This window comes from Bombina bombina, chromosome 2 (assembly GCF_027579735.1).
Source record: "Bombina bombina isolate aBomBom1 chromosome 2, aBomBom1.pri, whole genome shotgun sequence".
Taxonomy (NCBI): domain Eukaryota; kingdom Metazoa; phylum Chordata; class Amphibia; order Anura; family Bombinatoridae; genus Bombina; species Bombina bombina.
The window spans coordinates 438,189,543-438,202,382 of record NC_069500.1 but is presented as its reverse complement, the minus strand read 5'-3'; the positions used below and the strand labels follow the sequence as shown (position 1 = coordinate 438,202,382).

General features: G+C 34.3%; 1 protein-coding gene across 1 annotated transcript; it reads left to right on the top strand.

The window, feature by feature from the left end:
* Nucleotides 1-10,408: 10,408 nt before the first annotated feature.
* On the top strand, nucleotides 10,409-12,460 carry RTN4R (reticulon 4 receptor; the record flags this gene model as incomplete). The annotated part of the gene is made up of 1 exon (XM_053700534.1): nucleotides 10,409-12,460. A coding segment is annotated over one exon (1,431 nt), but the record flags the coding sequence as incomplete, so codon positions are not given.
* Between the last annotated feature and the right edge of the window lie 380 nt (nucleotides 12,461-12,840).

Here is a 12,840-nt window from a genome sequence, read left to right as displayed (position 1 = left end):
CCGACAAAACTCTAAATCTAGCCGTTACTGAGGCTGTGCCTTCAGATATTCTTATATTCACCAAACTGTAAGAAATGCTGTCTATTTTGCTAAAGAATTGTGACATCACGTTTGTATTGATTCATTTATATGTTTGCTATGATTTTTTAATATTGCTAATCAGCCCTTTTTTTGAAAAGTTTGGACACCACTGTGTTAGTTACAAGGAAATTCTGCACCACTATAACCTGATGAAAACCTTTCCTGAAAACTTTGGCTCCTATTTAAGAATGGATTATTTTTATTTATTTATTATTATTAACTGTTAATTAAAACAATGTCCTTTTGCAGTCACATCACGGCAGGGCGTTGGTTTTATCTGCTGCCACTTGCAACTCTATTAACCAAAGAGGAGCTTTACACTCACTGTCTGTTCTTTGCTAAAGTGGAGACTGGAGTGATATAACAATATTACTGTCTAACAACAAGCAAATAACATCATGCTTGAGTGAGCACAGCCTGGTATAATGATGCAGCCTATATGTGTTTAAAATACTGCTGTTTTAAGTTTCATTTCATCAGGTGCTTAATACACACTCCCATGGAGATGTAAGAAGCTGATAGGTGGGGTGATGCACTGTGTAAAGCCAAAATAATGACACACACAGCCCTTTTAGCAACTCAGATTGACACAGGGCCCCCAAAATGGTTTTATAACAGCCAAAAAATAATTACAGCTATTTTGGGGGGCAATTACTAGATTGATTAGATGGATTGGAATCAAGATCAATCAATAACATTTTTATTGCTAACTCTAGATGCAATATATTGTATTGTATTGCAATGTATTTATTTATCTTGGGGTTGAAAAGTGTTATGATGTACATTAGACTTGAATATTTCTGCAGGACAATAAAGGACAAAAAATGTTTTTGTTCTGTGAAATATTGCAAACATAACTTCTTAAAGGGCCATAATACCCAAATGTTTAAACACTTGAAACTGATGCAGCATAGCTGTAAAAAGCTGACTATAAAATATCTCCTGAACATCTCTATGTAAAAAAGAAGGATATTTTACCTCAAAAGTTCCTCAGTAGCCATCTCCTATTGTAAAGGATTTTTGAAGCAGCATTTTAGTGTTTCTGTCCTGGGACATCTGAAGGGATGAGCATCGTGCACTCTCATATTATTTCACCAATCAGGTAAAGGAAGCTTACTATGAAATCTCATGAGAGTTAAGTAAAATCTCATGAGATCACAGTAAGAGTTCATGACCTCAGCACTGCTGATGCTGATTGGCTGCTGTTCATTTTTTTATTTTTTTTTATTTTTACCTGCAACTGGAAGCAGCTGAGTATAACTTTTTACACAGAACTTACTCTGCTGAGCTGAGGACATTGTGAGGTAAAATATCTTCCTTTTTTACATAGAGATGCTCAGGTGATATTTTCCTGTCAGCTTTTTACAGTTATACTGCATCAGTTTCAAGTGATTTAGCATATGAGTATTATGTCCCTTTAAGGTAAAAAAATGTGAGCCTCAGGAATGGATAATGTAGACCATGCGTAGTGCCTCTATGGACAAATACATGGAAGCTTCTAAACAGGAAATACATACGAAGATAATTGCCTAGAATAACTAAGAATTGTTGTTGTGGAGCAGAAAAAGATGTATTGCTCACTGGTCTAGATTCATTGACATATGTTGTTGAGGGGTCTCTTTGGAGTGAACAGATCATGTTAAAAACTCTTTCAGCATCACTTCACCTACATATTTCCGAGTTTCAAAAGTGGGCGTTCCTGACATTTACGTCTATAGTTACATGAGTTGCCCAGTGCTTGATATCTCGTACATAAAACATGGACTGCTAGCAATGCAGAAAAACAATAAATACAACCACCATATTTAAGAAACCCACTTGCTTAATAGTTTATGTAAATGTCTGTAACTGTATTTGCATTTCTGTTTTGTTATGGTAACGTCTGGATAGAATGAATGATATCTCAATTGGCTGGTCATGGGCCTTCATGGGGTGTCCTAGGGACAAGGTCATGATTTTTTTTAACCATCATACAGAATTCCCTATAAAGTCTCTAACTACTCATCATGTCTTTAAAGTGTCAAAGCTTGTCTCATTTTTATTTTATTTCTCTTTTGTTAGCATGTACAGCTTTAATTTATTATTTAACATTTTGAGGGCGTTTTTTTGTGCTGCCCGTATCATTCACAGTGGAACCCATTCTAGGTGACGAGTTATGAGACAGATTCTCCTCCATTGATTATAATAGAGTGACTTGCAACTCTCAGATGTGACAAAAGGCAGCTGCAAATCTTTATAAATTCTGCGTTTTTCACTTTTTTCCACAAGACATTATTTTAACAAACAGGTTTTATTGAATATAGGTCAAGATCTCATTCAAACCTAAACCTCAAAACTAAAGTCCTTTCTTTCTGTTTATATTCTGCTACATATATGCCAAATGTCAGTAGGTTCTTGTCTCGAGATTTGCAAATGAGCCCTTCAGTTTTATACACTATATTATGCAATTTGCAATAAATTATTTGTATTGTAAGTATGAGCCAGAGAGTGTAAGTGCTTAAAATAAAAATCCATTTGGGGTGTGTTCAGCGTCTAATATCTATCATGAATAGTGATGATGCACTGCGTCTGGGGTTATTATCTTGGAATAAACGATGACCAGTGGACACAAATTGTGCAACATAGGAGAATAATACATCAGTTACAATACTCTCCTGGAAATATTATTTATTCATGACATCTGCAATACATAAAAATGTGAGCGTAGGAGAAAAGATACATTGCTGTAACAAAATTTTACTTAAGTCTTTATGCAATATTGAGTATGTTACATTTCATGAAGGGCCAGAGACAGTAAATCAGTAGCAGTTAACAATTATAGACTGCCGTTTCCAGACCTGTATGGTATGAATAAACACCTCATCAATCATTTATGGGTATTCAGGCAATACAGAAACTAATGGCACCAATAGGCATCATTTTTAGTGGTTAACATTAAAACACAGTGCATTGCTTTTCATTTTTCAAGTACACTCTTGCATTCACTTATGACAAGACATTAAAATGTAATATTTCATACCCTATGTATTTAAACACTTCCATTAACCAAAAAAATACAATTTCAATATCTTGCTGATTGTAATTAAACTAAGTTCTCTGTTTCCCTAAGGTGGTGCTGGGACAAACCATTTATGGGTGTAGGTGATACATGCAGTGCATACCCAAGTTTTGTGTCAGGATTAGGGAACCTGACTTTCCTCCCGTTTGTTTTGACCACCCATCTGCAAAAACCCCTACACCCAGCTGTTGTATTAAAGGGATATAAATAAAACCGTGAGGTTAACCCTGCAGATGAGTTAAACACATAATTAAAGTAAGCCCCAGAGCTGCAGTACACTACTGGGACCTTGCTGAACACATCTGATGAGCAAATGACAAAAGGCCTATGTGTATAGCTACCAATCACCAGCTAGCTCACATTAGTGCATTGCTGCTCCTGAGTCTACTTAGGTATGCTTTTCAACTAAAGATACTAAGTGAACAAGCTACATTTAATAATAGAAGTACATTAAAAAGGCTCTAAAAATTGCATTTTCTAACTGAAGAATGAAAGTTTCATTTTGACTTTAAGTCCCTTTAATTTAAGAGCTGCAAGAAGACTGAACAATCTATAGGGAATTCTGTAACATTCCGAGGCTGCACAGAGAAGGAAAGGAAATAAAATAACATTTAAAAGTTCCTTCTAAACTTATTTAATCTTCAGTTATTAAAATATGTTTATGAGGACTCATTCCAGGACATTGATTGGTGCACACAAATTAAATGTGTTTTTGTATTCAGATGAGGTTGAGTCCCAAAAGTAAAAGACTAATAAAGTGTAAGGTTTAGCGATGCATTAAAATAATAAAAAGAAGAAGAAGATGAGGAATGAAATATTAAAACGAGAGTAATCTAGTTTTATTAATTATATATTAAAGTATTAGTAGAGTTACATACAAAACAACTAATAGTTATTCTAAGGAAACCACTTGAAAACAATGTTTTTCCCATTATCTGATTAATCCAGTCAGCTTAAAGGGACAGTACACCTCAAAAATAATGTTATATAATTCTGCACATAGTGCAGAATTATATAACATTATATTAGCCTTATCTGTATAAAACGTAATATTCCCTTTGAATTTAAAAAAAAAAAAACGGCTGTTTTACAGACCCGCTCTCTGTGCTCTTCTATGCGGGACTGTTTTATTCTCACAGCGCATAGGGGCAGCTGTATAGTGACAGCCCGGCCCATCCGCGCTATTATACACACTGGCGATGTCCAGAAATAAGTGTAAATACAAATTTCTGGAGTCGCCAGTGACTTACGGCACTTTAGAAACTGCCGGCGCCTAAGAAAAGTAAAGGAAATATCAAATTTCCTGTAAAAGTCTAACCTGCCTCCCAGAAATAGCCCGACACGTAAAACCCCTATATCCGCAATCCCCCTCTCACTACTACTAATAAATGTATTAACCCCTAGACCGACAACCCCCCACAACGCAATAAGCCTAATTATTAACCCCTAAACTGTCATAGCCCACACCGCAATAAACCTATTCTAGTATTAACCCCTAAACCGCCATACCCCACACCGCAATTAACCTATTTAAGTATAAACCCCTAAACTGCCATAGCCCACATAGGCTATTAAATGTATTAACCCCTAATCTGCCGCCGCCAACGTCGCCGCCACTATAATAAAGTTATTAACCCCTAAACCTAAGTCTAGCCCTAACCCTAACACCCCCTAACTTAAATATAATTTAAATAAATCTAAATAATATTACTATTATTAACTAAATTATTCCTATTTAAAACTAAATACTTACCTATAAAATAAACCCTAAGATAGCTACAATATAATTAATAATTACATTGTAGCTATTTTAGGATTTATTTTTATTTTACAGGCAACTTTGTATTTATTTTAACTAGGTACAATAGCTATTAAATAGTTAATAACTATTTAATAGCTACCTAGTTAAAATAATTACAAATTTACCTGTAAAATAAACCCTATCCTAAGTTACAATTACACCTAACACTATACTATCATTAAATTAATTAAATTAATTAACTACAATTAGCTAAAATTAAATACAATTAAATAAAATAAACTATAGTACAAAAACCCCCCACTAAATTACAGAAAATAAAAAAATTACAAGAAGTTTAAACTAATTACACCTAATCTAAGCCCCCTAATAAAATAAAAAAGCCCCCCAAAATAATAAAATGCCCTACCCTATACTAAATTACAAATAGCCCTTAAAAGAGCTTTTTGCAAAGCATTGCCCCAAAGTAATCAGCTCTTTTACCTGTAAAAAAGAAATACAACCCCCCCCACATTAAAACCCACCACCCACACCCCAACCTTACTCTAAAACCCACCCAATCCCCCCTTAAAAAAACCTAACACTACCCCATTGAAGATCACCCTACCTTGAGTCGTCTACACCCAGCCGGGCAGAAGTCTTCATCCGATCCGGGCACAAGTGGTCCTCCAGCCGGGCAGAAGTCTTCATCCGATCCGGGCAATTGGTAACAAAAGCAATTGTAAACACATTAAGGGAAAAACTATTTTACAGTATACTGTCCCTTTAAGGGGGGATTGGGTGGGTTTTAGAGTAAGGTTGGGTGTGGGTGGTGGGTTTTAATGTTGGGGGGGGGTTGTATTTCTTTTTTTACAGGTAAAAGAGCTGATTACTTTGGGGCAATGCCCCGCAAAAAGCCCTTTCAAGAGCTATTTGTAATTTAGTATAGGGTAGGGCATTTTATTATTTTTGGGGGCTTTTTTATTTTATTAGGGGGCTTAGATTAGGTGTAATTAGTTTAAACTTCTTGTAATTTTTTTTATTTTCTGTAATTTTGTGGGGGGGCTTTTTGTACTATAGTTTATTTTATTTTATTGTATTTAATTTTAGCTAATTGTAGTTAATTTATTTAATTAATTTAATGATAGTGTAGTGTTAGGTGTAATTGTAACTTAGGTTAGGGTTTATTTTACAGGTAAATTTGTAATTATTTTAACTAGATAGCTATTAAATAGTTATTAACTATTTAATAGCTATTGTACCTAGTTAAAATAAATACAAAGTTGCCTGTAAAATAAAAATAAATCCTAAAATAGCTACAATGTAATTATTAATTATATTGTAGCTATCTTAGGGTTTATTTTATAGGTAAGTATTTAGTTTTAAATAGGAATAATTTAGTTAATAATAGAAATATTATTTAGATTTATTTAAATTATATTTAAGTTAGGCGGGTGTTAGGGTTAGGGCTAGACTTAGGTTTAGGGGTTAATAACTTTATTATAGTGGCGGCGACGTTGGTGGTGGCAAATTAGGGGTTAATACATTTAATAGGCTATGTGGGCTATAGCGGTTTAGGGGTTAATACTAGAATAGGTTAATTGTGGTGTGAGCTATGGCGGTTTAGGGGTTAATACTAGAATAGGTTTATTGCGGTGTGGGCTATGGCGGTTTAGGGGTTAAAACTAGAATAGGTTTATTACGGTGTGGGCTATGGCGGTTTAGGGGTTAATACTAGAATAGGTTTATTGTGGTGTGGGCTATGGCAGTTTAGGGGTTAATACTAGAATAGGTTTATTGCAGTGTGGGCTATGGCGGTTTAGGGGTTAATACAGTTTATTAGTTATTGCGGTGGGGGATTGTGGTTGACCGGTAGATAGACATTGCATATGCGTTAGGTGTTAGTTTATTTTTGCAGGCATTTTAGGGAGTTACGGTGCTCCCATACTCAAGACCTGCTACGGCTGCTTTTTATGGCGAGGTAAAAATGGAGTAAGATTTCTCCATTTTCGCCACGTAAGGCCTTGCGCTGGATATTGGATATCGATTTACGACGCGGTCCCATGTTAGCTTATGGGAGTAAAAATTGCGAGCGACGGGTGAAATATACGGGCGTAACTTGTATGCTACGACGTATATGTAATGCCAAAAATGCGCAAAAACGGGCGTCGCTGGCTTTTGCGGGCGACACTGCATATGTAATGGGGCCCTAGGTGTTTTGTATATATTTATTGTGAAAAGGGATCATCTGAGGGATCCCTGAGCAGCACTCTGCTTCACATTGTTTCAGTACCATTGCTGCTTCAGTCCCCTTAATACAGTTATCCCCTATAATGTTACAACCACCAACACCCAAACTACATCAGGCCCTGGGAAACTCTCTATTAGTCTGCAGCTGTCTATTAGTTGTAGCACCCTTGGGTGTTGCAAACCACCTCCACAACCCTCCCCAGGGTAAGTACCCTCCCAAGGATCTTCACTTCTTTCCCCCTCAATAACCCCTCATGAATGCACCTCCCCTAGGGTAATCCCCCTTCAAGTCCCCTAATATAAAAATCTTTTTCACTTTTAAAGGGACAGTAAACAATTCGAGATTGCAAAAAATGATGTAGAGTAAAACAACTTTGCTATATAATTTCATTATTTATTTTGCCCCCTTTTTCCTGAAATTTAAGTCTGAAATTAGTAGATTTTGTGGTCCTGAAAACTGAAAAAACACATTGCAGCCTTCACAAACATTAACACATATATTTGCTTGATTTACAATCTGTTATCTTATAATTTCTGCTGAAGCCAAACAATGGATACTTTGTTAATACAATGACTTTGGCAAGACCTGTTGTTTGTAGTTTCAAGTATAAATGGAAACAGAAAGTGGTGGGTGGAGTTTAACCATTGAAAAATAATTGCAGCAAGCAATGTGTTAATTAGTTCTGGTAACATTCAGACTCTGCTGATAAGTTAATCTGTTAGAAGACTGCATAAAAACGTAATTACAAACAGATGGTAACATTAAATGTGCATTTACTTATTTTACCACCTTTTATTGTAATTTATCTCTGAAAAGTAAAAGTTTTCCAATTCTGAGAATCTGAAGTACACATGACAGACTTCATGTCTGTTGCTTGTATTTTTCTTGTGAGTGCCTTACTGAAAGATGCCTGAATACAGAAATTACTGTTTGTGCTTGTGGGGTGCCTGCAGTTGTCCCGTGTCCACATGCATCTGGTATAGTGCTGTACTCTATCAGAGACTTTGAGGTAGATTTACCAATGTCTGTCTGACATGATACACTGTAAGGTACCATGTCCGACAGACATCGCTGAATGCCGACAGCATACGTTGTCGGCATTTATCATTGAACAAGCAGTTCACCAATTGCCTTAAAGTCTTGCGCTCACGAGAGCGTATTTCCATGGGCTTTAATGGGTGCCTTGTTTCATGCTGTGAGACACGACATACCACCTAGCGCAGCACAGGGGGCAATTCATGCAGCGTTGGGCAACAAAATAAAAATATATATGTATATGAGTATACACATATATATGTATGTGTTTTATTGTGTACTTACACATATTAACACACACACATATATATATATATATATATATATATATATATATTATATATAAGGCAGCATATACATATATATTTACAGTCAAAATACAGTCCCCCATTGACCTCAATGTAAAGGCACTTTCAGTGCCATTTTTTTCCTAACACCCCCACATTCTCTCACTTTAATCCCTTATAACTGCTTCATGCAGTTTTTATTTAAAAAATAAAGATGCACATATTTTTATTTTATTTTGAACTACTGTCCTCTTTATTTGGAGTTCTGACCTCCAGATAATTGCGCTAAGTGCAAAGTGAAACCGCAAGCTTGCGGAAGCTCTAACCAGCCACTTGTAACGGCTGGTTATTTAATGTAAAAGTGCATGTTAAAATAGCACTCCACTGGTAATCTAGCCCTATATAAATAATGATAATGATTGCATTTCAGTTTTAGATAAAAGCATTTTTTTCAATAAAGATGTGAATTGCAAAAATACGTGAGGTTTTTGTCCCTTTGTTCAAAATTATTCTCATCTGCATTGTAAGTAAAAAAAATAGTGTTCTCTACCAAAGCAAAATGTTTGGGCATCTCTATATCAACACATAAATATGTATAGCTTCAATTTTACTAATACAGGCAAAAGATGTACTGCATTAGAACCCCAGAGAGCACATTGGGAACATTCTGTGTTGACCGTAATTGGGTGACATTAGGAGTGCACTTTTTACAAACACTGCATTTAACTACGGCACAGCACACATTTCTGTTTGCTCTCTCTAGTTATGTAAGATGTTTTTGCTGGTAAACATTTTCCATTATGACCTCTAAGAAATGTCAACCTACAGCAATTCATAGCATAGCCCCATGTGTGACAGGCCGGAAGCTTTATGGTTGTAACAACCTCTTATAGTAAGCAAATCCCTGGAGTAAAATGAATGTATAAATTGTTTACCTCTAGCTTAATGCATTTAGGGGTTTAAGTAGAATTGCAATTTAGAATTGATGAAAACAATTTATGAATTTGTTTTAGAGTTTAGCTAAACCAGTTTAAGATATATATATATATATATATATATATATATATATATATATATATATACTGTGTGTATATATATATATATATAATAAAGTGTATTAGAGTTATAGAGAAGAAGAACAATGATTTGATCTGAAGTTTTAAAAGCAAGAGACAGAGAGGAATACATTTTATATTGATTTAGAAAAGAGAAAATATAGGTCATCACTAGGGATCGTAACAGAGTGAACTGTGTTGAATAGGCTGTAAATGGATAATTGGCAAAATACACATTCTGCTGCCTTCATTGTTCCAAAAGATAAATGCTCAAACATGCCATAGAAAACATTAGGTGTTCTATTGTATTTACTAGTAATGGCGTTGCATTATGACATAGAAAGACCAAATCCACTGTAGAAGAAAGGAGGAGACATGCTGTATCTAAAAAATAAAAAAGCTGCCGTTACGATATAATAGCGTATATATCTGATGGTTTGATTTAAATAGAGTTCAAATCAATTTAAACATATTGAAACCTGCAGTTTCTATTGTTGCAGACTAACAATCAGACTTGGTGAGATAAAATGAATAATTTGGTATTACTAGATATTGTATTTTATAATAGTAAAATATATTGCTATTCGGGGTAAAAATCATTCTTTTTGTAAGGCTTATATTTATAAAGTTATAAACTAGAAATATGCTTTTTAAGTTCTTTGGTGAAATAAGCCCCTGCAGTAAAATGTTTTAAGTCACAATCTCTTTGTTTAAATTGGTTCATTTTGACATTATGCTACATTCGTACAATAGTATTGTAAGATCAAAAGGAAAAAAAAAAATCAAATACAAAGACTCTGGAGCCAGAACCTGAAATATAAAGTGATGTATTGCAACACCTAGTAAAATCATTTTTAAAAATAACCATTCTTCTATTTTTTATGTTTTTTTACAGGAGGAAAATTGTTGTTTTTTGTTATTTGTTGCATCAACTTTGAATTTAAAGTGGAATGTTGTCCAGAAGCTTGTTTGTGTTACAATGAGCCGAAGATAACAATCAGCTGCCAGCAACAAAGACTGACTTCTATCCCATCGTACATACCAATGCAAACTCAACGAATCTTTCTCCACAACAACAAAATAACTTTAGTGAAGTCAACAAGCTTTACATCTTGTCAAAACCTTACCATTTTATGGATTCATTCAAATAATATAAGTCATATTGAATCTGGATCATTTTATGGATTAAACAAATTGGAAGAGCTAGACATGAGTGACAATTTCAACCTCAAAACCATTTCTCCACTAACGTTTAGAGGTCTTGTTCACCTACATACGTTACACCTTAATCGTTGTGGTCTTCAGGACCTACCACCTGGAATTTTCCAAGGCCTTTCCTCTTTGCAGTACTTATATATTCAAGATAACAACTTGCATTTTCTGCATGATGATATATTTGTAGATTTGGGTAACCTAACTTTCTTGTTTCTTCATGGTAACAAACTTAGCAACTTATCTGAAAATGTCTTTAATGGTCTTAGAAACTTAGATCGACTCTTGTTACATCAGAACAGGTTGGAAATGATCCATCAAAGAACTTTTCATGACCTCAAAAAAGTCACAACACTCTATTTATTTTTCAACAATTTGACAGTACTTAAAGGAGAAGTACTATCACCTCTTTTATCACTGCAGTACTTACGTTTGAATGGAAACCAGTGGCTCTGTGACTGCAGAGCCATATCACTTTGGAATTGGTTAAAACAATTTAAAGGTTCATCATCAGAGCTAGAATGCTATCTTCCCAGAAATTTATCAGGAATAGATCTTAAAAAACTTCAGAGAACTGCTCTTGATGGATGTGTCAACGCTTCGTCAAATCAAATGAGAATGGGTATATCTAATTCAAAGACCAGACCTGGAAAACAAGCTGGTGTAGAAACCTCATTTAATTATGAAGTTTCAGAACCTTGTTGTCAGCCGTCTTTTGATAAAACACTATATTCTGAGACAAATGGCAGAACAGGTCCATCTTCTCATACAAGTAGACTAGCACCAAACAATCCTGTTAAAGACAAAGAAAATATTTCAAAAACAAAAATTATTGGCAGTGCTGACCATAGAAAAAACAGAACATATAAACAAATAAACGACTCGCCATTTGGAACATTTACAAGCAAAGTAGACAGCCCTCTTACCAAAGTAAAGCAAAACAATGTATTCGATTCGGTTGAGCCTTCTACAGTCCCAAACAAAAAAAGACAGCCCTGTTCAAAAAAGGTGAAATCTAAATCACAATGTCGAATGTTTCAACCAGGAACAAGTTCCGCATTTCTGATGACCACAAATGTTCTTTTGGTTACTTTGTTCTCAATCCTACCTGTACACGTTTAAAGAAAAAAAAAAATCACTATATTTTATTTTATTTATTTTTGCTTACTCTTTCAGAATTTTTTGATTCATAACAGAGACAGACTTAATGAGTTATTATGACTGAGCTTCATAAAATGTTGCAACTGCTAAGACAAAGCTATGTGCTTCACATGAACAAAAATAACAGCTTCACAAAAGGTGTTTGAATATTTTTTTATGGTTGTGTACTATGAGTTTATAAAGTAAAAAAAAAATATATATATATATTACTTTATTCCTCATATAAATAAAGAACATGTTGCTGTAAAAAATATCTTTGAAATGCTAAACATTGATGTTTAGCCATTGTTTGTAAAGTTGTACTTAATAATGATTCAAAATGTACATTGTAAAAAATGCTGTTTGTCTGCTCCGTTCATGAATATTATAAATAACTGAAGTCATTTCTTTTATTTAATGTCTAAGGGTAGCATTTGTTGAAGAATGCTAACCATTAATTTAATCATTCTCCATGTATACAGAAATAGATATGCATTTTATTTTAATTGTGCTCATATAATATAAATGAAGTAACAAATAAAGATTTTTCTTTTTTTTTGTTAAAGTTCTCATAATTAAAAAAAAAAATTGTTTTATAATTCATATGCTCAGAAAATAGTGATTATTACCTTTAAGATTTAATGACAGTAAAATAATTTATAAATGTATCTACATCATTTTGCGAGGTTTATGATTTAAAGGATAATGGGCAGATAGAATGGCCCTGTTGACCTTTGACATTGACAGATAATCTACTCAGGTGTTTGTTTGTTTTATTTCATGCTGTGCATAAATAATATCAACACCTAGTAATTCAAAAAAATGTAATTATACAGCCACAACATATAAAAACATGTATGGTCTGTCTCTCTTCCTCTTATTTCTCTCCAAGGCGTATCCAACAATTGGTTCACAATAACAAGTGTTATTACCCATTCTACTTTTACGTACCGTACATATATCATCTGTCCCTGTGGACGCTT